Genomic DNA, 15,481 nt, shown 5'->3' on the forward strand with positions numbered 1-15,481 from the left:
CGGTTCCTTCCCCCCAAGGGTGGGTCGGCACAGCCGGGGCTGCTCTGTGCCTCCTGCTGTGTGCCTTATATCGCCTCCCGCAGCTCATCCCGCTCCCCCACGCAAACAAAGTCTTCGGGATTGCACAAGAGCCTGCTCAGCATCCCTCGGAGGCCGGGGAGGAAAGGACTCTGGAAGTCCATCCTCCGGCACGGACGGCCGTTCCAATGAGCCGACAGCTTGTGGATGCTGACACAATTCACAGCCCTGATAGGGTCCCAAACAGGGAGTATCAGCAAAATACCCTTGTCCCTGGGGAATCTGGGGTCTGTGTATCCAGCTGGCTTTGTGGTACATGTTTTTGATGCAGCAACAACAACAGATACCACAGCGGCACATGCGAAGGCCAGATAACTTTGGGTGCTGAGTACACACAGTTTTGGAAACACGACTTGTATTTGCCTTATCTATTTTTGGTTTTTTTTCATTGACTTCTGGCATTTAAGAACTGCTGAGAAGTACTGGTGAGAGATGGAGAGTCCTACCCCAGTTTGTTTCATAGAGTATCCAGATGTGAAATGCACACACAAGGACTAAGTCCAATTCCTGGCCCTTGCACAGGAGCACCCCAGCAGTCCCACCCTGTGCCTCAGAGCATTGTCCAAATGTTCTTTGAACTCTGGCAAGCTTGGCCCGCCCTGTGACCATTTTCCTGGGAGCCTGTCCCAGTGCCCAATGACCCTCTGGGAAGAACTTTTTCCTAATAGCCAACCCTAAACCCACACCCCCTGCCCTCGCTACAGGCTCATGCCTTTTGGGCAACAGTAACCATCTGCAAACCACATTAATCACTCAAAATGATGCTTCTTGATATATTTTGACTGCTGTCTGTGCGGTCCTCAGAGCTTTAACTGCTACAGTTCCCTTAACAGAGTGCCTAATGTGAACATCCATCAATCCATATTTTTTTCTCAACCACAACAACAAAGCAGAAAAAAAAAAAGTGCTTAGCATCTGACCCTGATTACAGTGTAATGAAATGCCAATTAAAAATAAAAAGAAAAAAAAAAGGAAAAAAAAAGAAGAAAAAAGAAAATTAAAATATAAAAAGGGAGAGGAAATAGAGAAAGGAAAAAGGAAAAGAAAAAGGAAATTATAAAGAAGAAGAAGAAGAAGAAGAAGAAGAAGAAGAAGAAGAAGAAGAAGAAGAAGAGAAGAATATGAAGAAGAGAAGAGAAGAGAAGAGAAGAGAAGAGAAGAGAAAAGAAAAGAAAAGAAAAGAAAAGAAAAGAAAAGAAAAGAAAAGAAAAGAAAAGAAAAGAAAAGAAAAGAAAAGAAAAGAAAAGAAAAGAAAAGAAAAGAAAAGAAAAGAAAAGAAAAGAAAAGAAAAGGCCATGTCTTGCCATCCCATGGTGCCAACTTTTGGGTAAGTGCCTCTGCAACAAAGGATGCCTGGGGGTGGCTTTATTTTGAGAGAGCCGAACTCGTGAGTTTCGGAGCAGGTCTCGGAGGCTGAGGGCTCAGCCGTGGCGGGGGCAGGGGCTGGGGCTGGCCGCTGTCCCCTCCCCTGCTCCGCGCTGTCCCCTTGTCCCGGCGGCCGGGCTGGGCCGGGAGAGGCGCCGGGCGGCGGGGCCGGGGCCGGGGCAGCGCAGGGGTCCCCGGGAGGAGCCTGCGGGGCCGGGGGCGGTGGCGGGAGGTCTGGGGGCACCCCGGGGGTGTCCCGGCTGGGCTGGGGGGCGGAGGGGCCGCAGGGCCCGTCCCCGGAGCCGCGGCGGGGCGTTGCCATGGTGAGCGCCGCGGAGCCGGGCCCGGAGCGGCCGCGCCGCCCTCGGAGCCGCGGGTGAGGGAGGGGGCGGCCGGGCGGGGCAGGGCCGGGGGCGGGGGGGCTCCCCGGGCAAGGTCTGCGCCCCTGTGCCCGCTGTGTGCCCCGCTCGGGGTCAGCCTGACCGCGGGGACGGCGCGCAAACACCGCCCGCGCCGGCGGTGACACTCGGCGGGCGGTGACACAGGACAGGCGGTGACACACGACAGGCGGTGACACACGACAGGCGTGATACAGGACAGGCGGTGATACAGGACCGGCGCTGCCCTTGGGGCTGCCGGCTCCGCTCCCTCCAAGGTCCCCGGGCGGCCGCGGGCTGGGCACGGCGGTGCAAGGCGGATTGATGGAGCTGCTGCCCCGCCAGCAGCACCCCGGGCAGGAGGGAGGGCACAGGGCACGCAGTCTGGATGTGGGGACGTGCTCTGCCCCGAGCCAGGCTCTGCCTGCTCTCCCTCCCGTAGGGTGTCCAGGAACATGAACCGCTCATTTACCAGACCCAGCCCAAAGTCAGTGCTCTCCCTTTAGTCTCATGGTTCTGGCTGCTCCAGCCATGCTCGTGTACCAAACCGTTGTGGCCACAGTGTGAGTGTTTCTCTGTTCCTGTGTAGCTGGGTCCTACCCCTGAATTCACTCTGGTGTGCCTTCCTGTAGTGCCAGGCAGAATGGAGGCTGTGGAGGAGACGGAGGAAGTGGAGCAAACATCAGAAGATGCAATCTCTTTGAATGCCAGTGATTCCATCGAGATAGATGAAGCTGGGGATGGAGCCTCTGTTGCAAGTCATGAAGTGTGAGTCTCTGCCTGTGGCTGGGATGAGCAGAGATGTTCCCTTTGGGCCCCACAGGGTGATTGCACACATGTGGATGGCACATGTGGTCCCCTTGCACGGTGTTGGGAGTGAGCGAGTTTTCTGTGCCTATCGAGTTTGTCCAAGAGTGTGCATGTGCAATAAGGCAAGCTGACTCATTTGGTTGTACATCCATTCACCACTGTATAAAGATCCCCCTCTGGGTGTGTCAGTTTGCCATTGCTCCAGAGATGTTTGGCTATGTCAAAATCATATCCTGGGATATGGCCCCTATTTTTTACCTGTGAAACAGGGAAGTCCTGCCATGTTTTGATATCAGGTTATCCTGCCTGTATTGCTCCTGGCTTACTGCTTGTGTCTCTCTGCCTCCCCCTGCCACGTAAGTTATTTTGACTGGAGCTCCATTGACACATCTGAGTTACCATCTTCATACAAGACAAATTCCTGGCAGGAAAAGGAACTGCTGCAGCTCGCTGACCATTTCTTCCAGCAGTACACTCACCTGTGCCCTGACCGCAAGCCGCTCTTCATCTACCCGGTCAACGAGTGTGGTGTGCAGGTATGGGGTGCTGTGGGGCTGGGCACAGGGAGCACTGGGCTTCCACAGTGCCCAATGCTGTGAAAGAGCAGCAGCCCCTCCTGCCCTCCCTCCTGGCTAAAGGGAATGGGAACCTGCTGGCTGAACCCTCAGCCCCTGAGCGGGCACACAGAACCCCAGGAACACCCTGTCTGTCCAAATCCATGAGCCATGTAAGTGTTGGTGTTGCCATGTGGGCTGCAGTCTGATGCTTAGGAAAGGGGAGAGACCACGGAGACATAAAGGGAAGGAAAAGAAACATGTGAAATAGATAAGGCTCAGGCTCAGCCACTGATAGGGAGTATGAATCTCGAGTTAGGTCTTACTCTGAACTTCACAGGAGTTACAGGCAAGGAGTAAATGTGGAAGTTTGTGGTCTGGTTTTGTCGTCTCTGGGCCCAAGCTGCACAAGTGTTGTCTAGTTCTGGACCTTATGTTACCCCCAGCACCTGGAATTGCTACTTTGTACCAGCTTTCCCCAAAATTTGTTTTATCATTAACATGCAAGGCAAAAAAAAAAAAAAAGGCAAAAAAAAAGCTGGAGGATGCAAAATCCAGAAAAGGCAGTAGCTATTTGACTTGCTTGAAAATGAAGAGAACAACTGGCTCACATCTGGAATGTGTCTGAGATGAGCTTGAAGTTTCAGCCACAGATAAGCAGACAGCCTCTCAACCCCATGCAATTTCCATCTTGGAACTGGAGAGAAGGATACTGATGCTGTTGATATGCTGTAGAAAGATCCTGAATTTGATCTGCAACATCCAGGGGTGGTCTGAGGATGGCTTTGAACAGGAGACTCTGACAAGGGCCTGTTGGCTAACCAAACTCCTCTTGTTGCCCTACAGAAGTTTGTGAGCACAACAGTGAGGCCAACCCTGCTGCCTTACCCAGACATGTACTACTGGTCAGGCTGTGCCAGCTTTGTCTGTGATTACCTCATCATGGAGCCCCTCAAGTGCCCAATCACACCGGTAAGAAAGGGGCTGCAGCCCCCACAGAGACATAACAGAGGTGACAGAAGGGCCTTTCAGCAGGGCACAGTGGGGAAGTCCCAGTGGCTGGGATCACAAAGGTCTTTGACACTTCCATCATCTCCTCACTATTTAGGCAACCCCCTGATTTTCCCAGACCCTGTGCATTCTGTTGGACCCACAGTCCCAGTGCATGTTCAGTGTGGTACCTTTTAAGTAATTAAGCACCATTTCTTCAAGACAAGACCCTGCTTTCAGCCAGCCCAGATGAGCAGCTGGAGCACTTTGGGAGGCAATGGCTGAGAATCTTCCCCTCTGAAAACCAAGACACCCTGGAACAGAGGAGCACATAAACCCTAGGGGTGATGACCTCAGTGGCCCTAAGGCTGCAGAGCCCAGAGATATGGGCAATGCCTCTCTCCCCTGCTCTCTGCCTGGTGCATGTTTCAGCTCCACAAGACAAGCACTGTGAACATGCATCTCTCTCTTTCAAGCCCAGTTCACTCTTTTCCCCAACCACCATTGTGAAGTACCAGCGAGGGAACTGCTTTGACTTTGCTGTGCTGCTGTGCTCCCTGCTGATCGGGGCTGGCTACGATGCCTACTGTGTACATGGATATGCCACCCTGGAGATTTGCTCCCTGGACCAGACTCAGGAGGTGTGCCCACGGCTCAGGAAGCCCCCAGAGGTGAGACATGCAGTGAGTGGGCAGGGAGGAGCCCAGCACACATGGCACACATGCTCAGCCAGTTCATGTCCAGTGAGCTCCGGAGCTGAGCTAGGGGGAACACCTTCGGGTCCACACTGGCTTTCAGCCCATACTCAGGGATCTCACCAAAGGAATCTTTTAGTGATTTTCTACAGTTCCTTACAAGGCCTTTTTGGCATCACTGAATTTCTGCTCACCAGGTGCAATATTGCAAACTGCCAAATGCTGGGAACTGGGAGGTACCTGTAAGCCATACATTTACTTCCTTCTGTTGATGTCTTCTGGGTTTCACAGTAATACTCTGCTTTTGCAGGTACCAGAAGAGGAGGATCCCAACAAGTATAGAGTTAAGTATCCTTTGGAGCCACAGAGCAAGTTTGAGCTTCAGCAGAAGGCCAGGAAGGAGAAAGAAACTGAACCTGCACAAGAGGAGGAAACAGAAGAGGAGGAGGAGGAGGAGGTCATGGTGAGTTAGCAAGGTCCACCTTCCTGTGAGCTCCAGGAAGAAGAGCTGAGATGCAGGTAATGGCTGGCCAAAGAGAGGAGCTCATACCCTCCTCTGTGAAGTATGACACAACCTTGATCATGGCCATGAGCACTTGGCCTCCAGGAGCACAGTGTGTGCTGGCACAGGAACATGTGCTGGGTATGTACTACCTGACTCTTAAGGAGCATTAAGAGCCTGGACTTCTTTAGAAGTGGGCAGAGGAAAGGATCAGATTGCCCTTGGCATGGAACAAAGAGTCAATAAAATGGCAATAATTATTGCTCTGTCCTCTGTGCTACAGGAGGTGGTAAAGCCCAAGCAAGACCCTTTGCATGGCTTACGGGTGCACGCCTGGGTTCTGGTTCTGCCTGGGAAGAGGAAGGTTCCTGAGACCTTCTTCATCAACCCATTCACGGGAAACCCCCACAGCACCACGGATGAGTGTTTCCTTGGGATTGAGAGCATCTGGAATGACAGGAACTACTGGGTGAACATGCAGGACTGCCGGAAAGGCTGCAAGGTGGGGAGCCCTTAGCACCCTGGGTATGTGAGGGACAGCTGGGCTAGCCTGAGTCCTGGGAAAGTGCAAGACCAGTAGACCAAAGTTCAGTTTCCACTTAACCATTCCTTGTGTTGGTTTTGGTCATGTTGCTCTGATTACACAGACTGTGGAACTACTCCAAGGCCTCTGAGCTAGCAAATACAGATTACATCTATTAAATCTCTACAGTGCAAGAGTTTCAGCTTTTAAGGCTGGCTAGGCCTTCTCTCAAACAAAAACTTTTGAGGCTGAGGATGTTTTGGGTCTGTCAGGAATAGCCCAAGGCAGGTAAGGTCTTGATTAGGCTCTTCCCATACTTCAGCTACTCCCCAGTGGACACAAAGTCTGGGAGGTGAGGGTCTGAGTCAGATCAGCTTGCCCTTGTGGCCATACTTGCCCCAAGAAAGGAGGCAGAAACATTTCCAGCTACTTCCTCTCATCTGAAGAAGAGGCAAAGAGGCACCACAAGGAAGGGGTTCTGCAACCTCTAGGCACAGGAACAGTCTTTGGTGTCCCACCAGCCTGCCAAGGGTTTGAGGAGCTCACCTCACTGAAGTCCAGATCTCTAGTGGTCTTAAAGTCTGTGACACCCAGGCAGGTCCAGAGCACTACAGACATTGATGCAGTGGTCAAGTTTTGTGTCAGGCCTTTGACAATGCCCTGTAGTTAAAAGAGTTTTTCCTGTATGCCCTAGGATCTCAGCTTTGACTTGACTGATCCTTTCTGCTGGGAAATTATGTTTTTAGAGAGCAACAAGTCCTCTCAGTTGCCCACAGAGTCAGCCAAGGAAGACACAAATGAGATGGTGAGTGACCCAAGCAATGCTCTTGAGCAGTGGGGACCCTGTATGGAACCAGTGTGTCCATAGGCCTGTGAATATCTGCCTGCCTGCTGCCCTCTCCAGGTCAGATCCCTTCTACTCTGGCCAGGTTTAGATTCCTTCTCAATCTCGAAGAGTTCTGGTGCTTTCTGAAGCAGGACTCCAAGTGGTACTTCAGGTGTCATAAGTGGTTAGGGATCTCTGAAAGCCTCCAGTGCATTGGCCTTTGGGGTGGAAATAATTTTGAAAAATAAAATCCAGAATGAGATTTTTGTGGACATTCTTTCTATGCTGGTCACCTTCCCCTCCTGGCTACAAGGTGGACCTGCAGAGCAAATGCAGAAATAATGTGTGTCCTCTAACATACAAAAAATGCTGTGTACCAGAAGCAAAAAATGTCCTTTTGATAGAAGACAGCATGATCACACAGGCATTGCACCTGCACGGCAGGGCAGAGGAATGCAAATAATAATTCCCTCCTGCTATCTACTCTTCTCAGCCTGTGCCCATACCAGGGAGCAAAGAGTCCTCCAGGGTCTACATAAAATAATCTGGTCATTTTGATGATTGCCACATTTATTCCCTGCCAGCATGAGCAGTAGCCAGGAGGAGATAATTTCATCAGGCTCAAGTAGGGATGTGCTGTTATAACTGTGCCATGGTGCTCTCCAGACCACAGCCTTGCATGAGCTGAGCTCTGATCACTGCAGTTGACCAGGACCAAAATGTCTCCTGGCACAATAAGAGATGCTGCCAAAAGCACAAATCTCTGCTTCTGTTTCAGCAGGAAAAGGAGGAAACAGACATGAGCTTTGAGATGCCGCTATCATGGGTAGCCCGAATTAACGTGTCTTGCAGAGGTAGGTATTCCTCCTTTGCCTTTTGCTTGCCCCTAGCTGACCTTTCACTGGATTTGGGACATTTGTCTATCTCACTGGGTTCTCCCTTCAGGATGGTCAAACAGTGAAGCACCAGATGAAGGCCACAGCTGTTGGTTCAAGTGGCTGCTCTCAGTGCTGCACTGTCTCATCCCCCACAGACACACACCCTACATGGTGTTTTCCTGCTAGCTGGAATTTTCCCTGGGGTGGTCTTTCTGTTACTGCTATGCACAAGGAACTGCCCCTGCATTATCAAATACCTGTTTGGGAAGAGAAAAAAATTATCATACCATTATAACATTAAAGGCCAACAGGCAGGGTCTGAACAGCTTTGTTGGCAGCAGAACATAATAAATAAATCCATAATGTCCCTTAGACCATGTTTTTTTTCCTTCTTAAATCTTAAATTCTTTTTTGGGGGGGAGTGAGTACAGGGGAGTCAATTTGTCTGGCATCTCTCTTGCCCACTGCAGAATATGAGAATCCCTTCTCCCTGGGGAAGAAGGTGATCCTGTACGATAAAGCAAAACAGGAGAAATGGGCGGCGTATGCAAATGAAGATGGGCTGGTGGAACGCCTCACTGTCTACGCAGACTCAGACCGTAAGGGGGATGAAGGAACACACTGCACACACTGAGCAAACAGCCTGGGGCATGCCGATGGAAAGGGGCAGGTGGCCCCCTTTCTGCCACAGTCTCTCTTATGCTTTCTCATTTTCCTTTCACCTTTGTGGAGGAATTATTTACCATATCCTCAAACTCTTCATCACACTTAGTCTGTTGAACCCCTGAACTTTCCAGCATTGCTAGGGGGTTTCACAAGGGTTTGAATCTGTTTTATGCACCAGTGAAACTGTTCGGTGTCACAGGTCAGCTGCTTGGATTTTCAGTCTTCAGAGAAATGGAAGGCTGGTTCGATTTGATCCAATAGTGTCACTATCCTCATTTCCTCATTGGTGTCAGAAGGGGCCATAGAAAGGGGCAGCTACAGCCTGAGGATACCTGTGTACTTGAAAACTATTCTTAAACAGCTGGTCCAAGAAACCGTGCAGATTTCTAACTGGACATACAGTGTCCTGCCCTCAGCCTTCTTGGATAGTGTGATGCTCCAATCTCCTGACAACATCATTAAGTATTTGGGATGGAATTCCTGTTCTGTTCTGTTCCAACCTATCCATAGCCCTTTGCCATGCCATGTTCTACTCCTGAGCTCATTACTCTAGTTCTGGTTGATGGAGAGGAACAGACCCTCTTAGGGTATAGTTCATCTACTCTAACGTAGATTAGGATTCACACACAAAATTCCCCTGTGCACAGGGACAGTTCCAGTGGCAGTACTATGTCCACTGAGGCTGTATCAGGAGCATAGAGTGCTGGCACAGACACTGAGAGCTCATCAGAATTTTGACATCTCCAACAGGGTGACCTAAGGTTGCAAAATGACTTGTCTCTTGACAGGTACTGAAGAGCTGGAGGTGAAGGAATGGTTCAAACACCGAGAAGACCTGTTGTATATGAGAGAAGTGGATAAACAAACACAGCTGATCACAGACCATTTCGAGCCGGGACACCCTCTCCTTCTTAAAGGTATTCCAGCTCATCTGGGCAGCCACTGCAGCTGATGGGGTTTCACAACTCCCTTCTAGCAGTGGCAAAAGCCCAAAGCTGAAAGGCAGGGGGGACAGGATACTTGTGGGATAAATTGCCTAGATAAATAAAATGGTCTCCAGTGAAGAGTAGAGAACTGGGTTGGCAGCTTGCAGTCCTCCCCTAGAGGGGAGTTTTCTATGTATTAGAGAAATGCATAGTTATCATGTGTATCAGAGTGATACATTTCTACTTTTTTTAGTAGAATTGATAGAAGCTGAAACTTTCTCTTTAGGATTTTGTTTGTTCTCTCAGTGTTGTGCAGCTGGGGATAAGTCCTGCATCAGCTCTGTTGCTAAAGCTGAAGAAAATGAGACCTGCCCTGGACATGCGTGTGTTCAGTGTATTCCAGTCACTAACTCTGAAAATGTGTGTGGTTTGTCCCCAGCTCACTCCTACATGTCACTGGAACCAGAGACTGGGCACACAGTGGAGTTTTACCACACGGCACGAGTTGATGGCCTCTGGAAGCGTTTTGAAAGTGCTACTGAGATGACAGAGTACTTCGTGGGGCGGGAGGACTTCCTGCACACGCGGCACATAGAGTTTGACGAAAGAGACAAGAAAATGGAAAAGGCTGGTGCCACAGCTGATGCTAACCTCCGGCCTATAGTGGTATGGCCAAGGCAGGAACAGAAAAATATGTGTCACTGTGATATTTAAACTATGCAGAACATACTGCCTGGGGCTTCAGCTCATTTTCAGTGGGCATGGCTGAGGCAAAACTCCAGATGAGACATCCAAGCTTTGTTCAGCTGCTGTGTCTCACAGTTGCTTTCCTGACAGAGAGCTACAGTATGACCAGTTGTCAGGCACCCCATTAAGCAGCTAGAATTAAACTAGGAAACTAAGGCTTGGAAATAGTGTGTCAGAAGAAAGAAAAAAAAGTGACTATGATTTTGGAACAAAATTTTCACAAGATTCAAAACTAGGAAAATGATTTTTTGTGCTGAGCCCGAACTAATATCATTTTAAGAGCCATACAGTGGCCTGTATTTGGCCCAGCACCAAACATGATTATCTTTTTCTCCCCTGTGTTGGGAAATGTGGGAAACTTTGCTTTTCTTTAAAATACCTTGCTTTCTGCAAGTTTCCTCAGGCAGGGATGCATCCCAAACTAACTTGGAGGTTGGAAGGCATACTCTGCTCCACAAATAGGAAACTTCTGTATTGCCCTAAGCAGATTTGTGGGTGAGTTTTTTTAAGATATAGGCAAGAACAGTAGGACCATTGGCCAAGAGATGCAAGTCCAGGTGGAAAAGCAGAATTTTTACCTTAGGGTTTTACCCAAATCTATAAATTTGCCAGTTTTGTGTTGTCTGAGTTGCTTCTCTATCTTTTTTTCATCTCCATTAGCAAATCAAAGAGTACTTCCACAGAAATCCAGAAAAGCCTGCTGATGAAGATATAGAGGAACGTATCTTCATGATCATAGATGATGTCATCCAGGTGACATATCACCTTGAGCTTCATGACACCATTGCCTCACAGGTGGTTTTCTCCAGAGTAATAGGGAGGGAGAAGAGAGAAGATGAAATCTTCCTGAGCAGAGAAAACACTGTGAAATACCAGGTATGAAGATCACAAGACACAAAGGTGAAATGTCAGTGAAAAAACTAGAAGCACAACATTCCATCCTGCCCCTCTATTCCACCTGCACACCTCCAGGCTGACAACACCAATAGCCCAGGAGATGACTGGGAGTGCAGGACATAATGTGACATGACAGGTCTGCTCTAGTCATGCCTGTGGTCATCTTCTCAGATTTGGTCATCAGGCAGACTCCACATCCCCTGGGATCCTGCAAAATGCAGGTTCAGCAGCTCTTGGGTTCAGTTCTGCAGATTCATGGCAGGGAAGCTGAAATTTCCTCAGTTCCTCAGCAAAGGCAGACACTTGGGTTCTGTTTCTGTCATGGACTTCTTGGGTCCTATCATTCTTTAAATCTCCCAGTGTTTACCCTGCAGATGCACAGCAAGATGCTGAGATAGATACATGATAGATAGGTAGATAGATAGCCTTAAATAAAAGATATTCCAAAAGAAGTGGAGTGCTGCCATGAAGCCAAATGATCTCATCAAGGGGTGAGGGGTCACCCCACTAACAGCATCAGAGTGAGTCTGTAACCAGAGGCAGAAGCCTGCCAGTAAATTCTGCAGTGATGCTACACAATTATACTTAAGAAAACCAATCAGAGGTTATAAATAGGGATTTTTTTAATGTTATGTTTTTGGTTTTTTTTTTAATTTCTATTTCCCACTGGGGAGAATACACAGAACACCATTGCTGGAATCCCATATTTTTTTTCATCTCTATTTCTATACATTCCTATTAATCTCATTTCATTCCAACTATAAAACAGCAGCATCAGCAAAGTGCAAAGCCAGTGCCATCTGGCTCACATTACTGATGGATTCCAAATCAAAATGAAGTCTGATAAACCCATGCTGACCATGAGTTTGATGTTTCAATCATGGAAATTAGTGTTGCTTTATTGGCTGTAGCAGGAATGTGCTAGTTTCTGCCAGCGGAGTACCTGATCTGTGCACACAGAGAGTGCTGCTGTTTTTCACTGACTTATCTGTTTCCAGCCATGGTCCTCAGAGAAACACAAGAACATGCTCCATCTGTATGACTTGCTGTGGGAGCTGAGAGCAGAACAGAAGGAGCTGAAGCAACAAGTCCGGGACTCTGAAGCAGAGGTAACAGGAAGGTGTCTGCAGTGTCACAGCTGATCAGGGGTAGAAATAGTTTCAGCCGACTGGTTGCCAAAGCCTCCTCAGCATAAACTGTGATAAAACTAACACAAAGCTGCTCTCCATGCTGAATTATTATACTTGTTACTCAGGCATTGTTCACTGAAGATGTGGCTGTATTATATTTATGGAGAATCACACACTTTCCTGCTCCTGCTCTTAGTCTTCCTTCCCTGTGAGGAAACGTTTCAGAGAGGAAATGACAATCTATGAATTGGGGCATCTGGAAGCCTACCTGCCATTTGCCCAGGAATGAGGCCAAAAAGAAAGGATATTGTATGTAATGCTATATCTAGGTGCTAGGCATTGCTAGAAACACTATCTGAAATATTGAAGTGACCTGTTGCACGAGCAGCTGTAGGGAAATACTTCATAAAACACTTTGCTTGTACTGCTAATCACACTGACTGGTGTAACAGATCCATATTCTTTGTAATTACTTCATGATAAATATAATCATTCTAGCAGATGGAGGCACAGCTATTGGAATTCTTTTAAATTTTTTAAGGAAGAGAAATCCCTGAAGGAGCTGCAGAGGGGATGCTCAACTATATTAACTCAGAATATTAGTAATAATTAAAACAACTTTGCAAAATTCATATATTTTTCCTCAGAAATTTGAAGCTAGTTCACTGTGACCTCATGAACTACCTTGCCAAATTTCTCAGTCCTGATCTATCAACAGACAAAATATTCCCATTGCTGGTGCTGCATATCGCATATAAGACAAAGAAAAAGCCAAAGCTATCAGTGCAGTTTCGAAAGTAATGCCAGAACTCTGACTCCAGAAAAACTTTCTCATCAGTTAATATCAGTAATTGCATTCAGAAATTTCATACACAGCTGCAATTTAAAATTAAGACTTCTATCAGCTTGCTCTATCAGCAGGACATGAACATATTTGCACAGATCTATATTTAACCTTACCCTAAAATTCTTGTATGCAGCATCTGCTCTGTTAGCAGGCCAAGCTTGTAAAGGTACAGTCATTTTGTAGGAAAGCTGAGGGGTCTTTCTTCTGCTTTCTTGGAAGATGTTAAATATTTTGATGGTCCGCAAGGATGAAGAAGCCAATATTAAACTGTCAGTTTCCATGTACGGCACTGCAAAGAGAGGACAAGAGCAGGAAGCCACGGTAGGTAAACTTCATTAATGTCAGCATTGAATACCTGTACTCAAGGAAATCCAGAGTCAGCTTTGTCTCTATCAGGAATCATCTCCAAGGAGTTTTTTTCTATCATTAAAATATATTGGGACAAATCACAGTATGGTGTAAGTCAGCACAGTTTCAATTGCCTTCCAAGGAAAATATAATATGGTCAGGCTATGGTTGCCTCCTAAATTTCTGGAAAAACTTGCATCACCAAGAAAGATTACTGTCTTATTTTGTTTAGTTAATAAAGAAAATAATTAAGAATGATTAGTTGATAATAGGGATTATGGGGGAAGTATTTTTAAAGAGCCACAAATATGCCTGTATATACATAGATACATGTATTTTTATTTGTAATTAGCATGTGAGATAAAGAACAAAACAGCTCCAGGGTGAAATTAATCCTTATCTCAAATCACAGATGATTTGGTTCTCCAGGGCTTCTTGACTCTCGTGAGGCAACACATTTCAATTTGCTGCCTCTTTGTGCACCATGTTTTGATTCCCCTTGTTTTCTTCTTGTAAGACTTCATCTCAAACTTTTTGTCCCCCTCAAAAACAAATCAGCTCCAATTTGTGGTTTCATTTATCCCAACTCAGTGAATTCTGAGTTGTGCTTTTGTGTGTCTTTGCTCCTCACTTTTCTCTCTCTTTCCCTGACCTGTGGTTGCTCGTTCCCTCACAGGCGCCGGAAGAGGAGCAGAAGAGCCCCCAGGGTTCCTTGGAGAACGAGAGTCAGCCCCTGGCAGGGGAGGCTGAATCTGTCACCCAACACACTGCAACCAACTCCACCATGTAGAGGCTCTGCAGGGGCTGGCAATGACTGCCTGAGCAGGGCAGGTTTACAAGTCAGGCCCCCAGGAACTCGGCACTGAAGCCACTCTGTAAAATACTTTAGTCCATGTCCCACTGCAGTTTCCCTCTGGTATCTCCTTCTTGTTCTAGGGGAAAGCAGTTGGCACAATAGGAAAAAACATTCTCCTGAAGAGATGCTGCTCAGGAATCCTCACCTGGGTGGGCACCTCAGGCATGATTGATTCCCTCATTCCTTTTCTGGAGCTGCCTGCAATAAATCTTTCGCTATCATCAGATTTGTGGAGATTTCAATGAACTTGCACCATTTCCCTATTTTGTTCTAAGGCCCATGTGTAATTCCATCAATTGTCTCCTCATGAAATTCCATCATGTTTGAGACGTGAGTCTGAATGGCACCTTAGCCCTAAGGTCTGCTTCAGAAGGGGAGGCAAACCATGCACAGTCTTTCAGGGCTTTTACTTTCCAAATCTGCCCCATAGCTGCTGGTAGCAGGAGCAGGATTATTTAGAAATACTGATTCTTTTCCAACATAATATTTAAATGAATTTATAAGTCCGTTTTGCATAAGTGAAAGTTTTGAACCAATGAGTTCACAAATGTAACATTTCTTCGACCTGATATAGAGCCCTGAAATGACAAAACATTGCCCCGATATAACACTGTGGATATGAACTCATCAGTGTTAATTCAATACCAGAGAAGACACCAGAATAAATTAATTTAAAAATCCTTTTACAGGCATTAGGGACACAGCAGCTGCCAAACCATCAGCAAATGCATTACAGAATCAGAACATTACAGGGTTGGAATGGCCCTTAAAGGTCTTCTAGCCCCAAGTCTCCTGGCCAGGGGATTTCCCTGTAGTCCTTCAAGGCCACCTGTCCTCGTTTCCACTTCCTGAAAGTTTTTTTTCCTTTCTAAGAAAAAAGTCTTCGTTTCTGCAGTTGTCTTTTTTTTTCCTCTGATGCTCAGCAGCTCCTTATCCATCCACGAAGGCCTCCCGGTATTCCTGCCCGATTTCCCTCTTGTGGGCATGCATCGCTCCTGAGCTTGAAGGACGTGATCCTTGAAATGCACCCCGCATTCTTGGGTCATTATCAAGGAGCTGCGTCAAATTAACTGGATTTTCCTCAGCTGATGGAGTAACTGGTTTCAAGGACAGTAGGAAACACGCACAAGCAGCGCGGCCGCACCTCGGGCGGGCGGCGAGAGGCTCAGAAGCCTCGCACGAGTCCCGCTCCCGCCGGGCTGTGCCCGTGACACCCGTGAACCGCCTAATGGGGCACAACGGCCTCTGCCGTCGGCGGGCCGTGAGCTACGAGGCCCGGGAAAGGCCCGGCCGCCCTCACAGAAGCTCCGGAGCGGCGGCGGGACCCGAACCGGCGGCAGAGCGGGACCAGCCCCCGCCCCTCAGGGCGGCCCCGCAAAATGGCGGCCCCCATCCGGACCGCCGCCTCCTCATTGGCCGCGCCCGCGGGGCTCCGCCAAGAAGCCGCTCTGCGAGTGGCGGCCGCG

The 15,481-nt window shown here is 48.1% G+C and overlaps 1 protein-coding gene across 2 annotated transcripts; it reads left to right on the forward strand.

Annotated features, from left to right (window-relative positions):
• The first annotated feature begins 1,788 nt into the window (after positions 1–1,788).
• DRC7 (dynein regulatory complex subunit 7) lies at positions 1,789–15,307 on the forward strand. 2 transcript variants are annotated; one of them, XM_083870131.1, is made up of 16 exons: positions 1,789–1,819; positions 2,453–2,588; positions 2,992–3,166; positions 4,031–4,156; positions 4,651–4,845; positions 5,180–5,332; positions 5,655–5,873; positions 6,589–6,699; positions 7,499–7,574; positions 8,069–8,197; positions 9,053–9,181; positions 9,630–9,856; positions 10,598–10,813; positions 11,833–11,943; positions 13,031–13,132; positions 13,836–15,307. In XM_083870131.1, the coding sequence occupies exons 2-16, from the start codon at positions 2,464–2,466 to the stop codon at positions 13,947–13,949; spliced, it is 2,208 nt and encodes a 735-aa protein (XP_083726257.1). In that variant the 5' UTR covers positions 1,789–1,819; positions 2,453–2,463; the 3' UTR covers positions 13,950–15,307. The 2 variants fall into 2 exon arrangements, with proteins under 2 accessions (XP_083726257.1, XP_083726258.1); XM_083870132.1 differs by having other exon boundaries at positions 7,502–7,574.
• Positions 15,308–15,481: the final 174 nt, after the last annotated feature.

The sequence above is a fragment of the Zosterops lateralis genome (genome assembly GCF_965231275.1).
Source record: "Zosterops lateralis genome assembly, chromosome: 12".
Lineage (NCBI taxonomy): Eukaryota > Metazoa > Chordata > Aves > Passeriformes > Zosteropidae > Zosterops > Zosterops lateralis.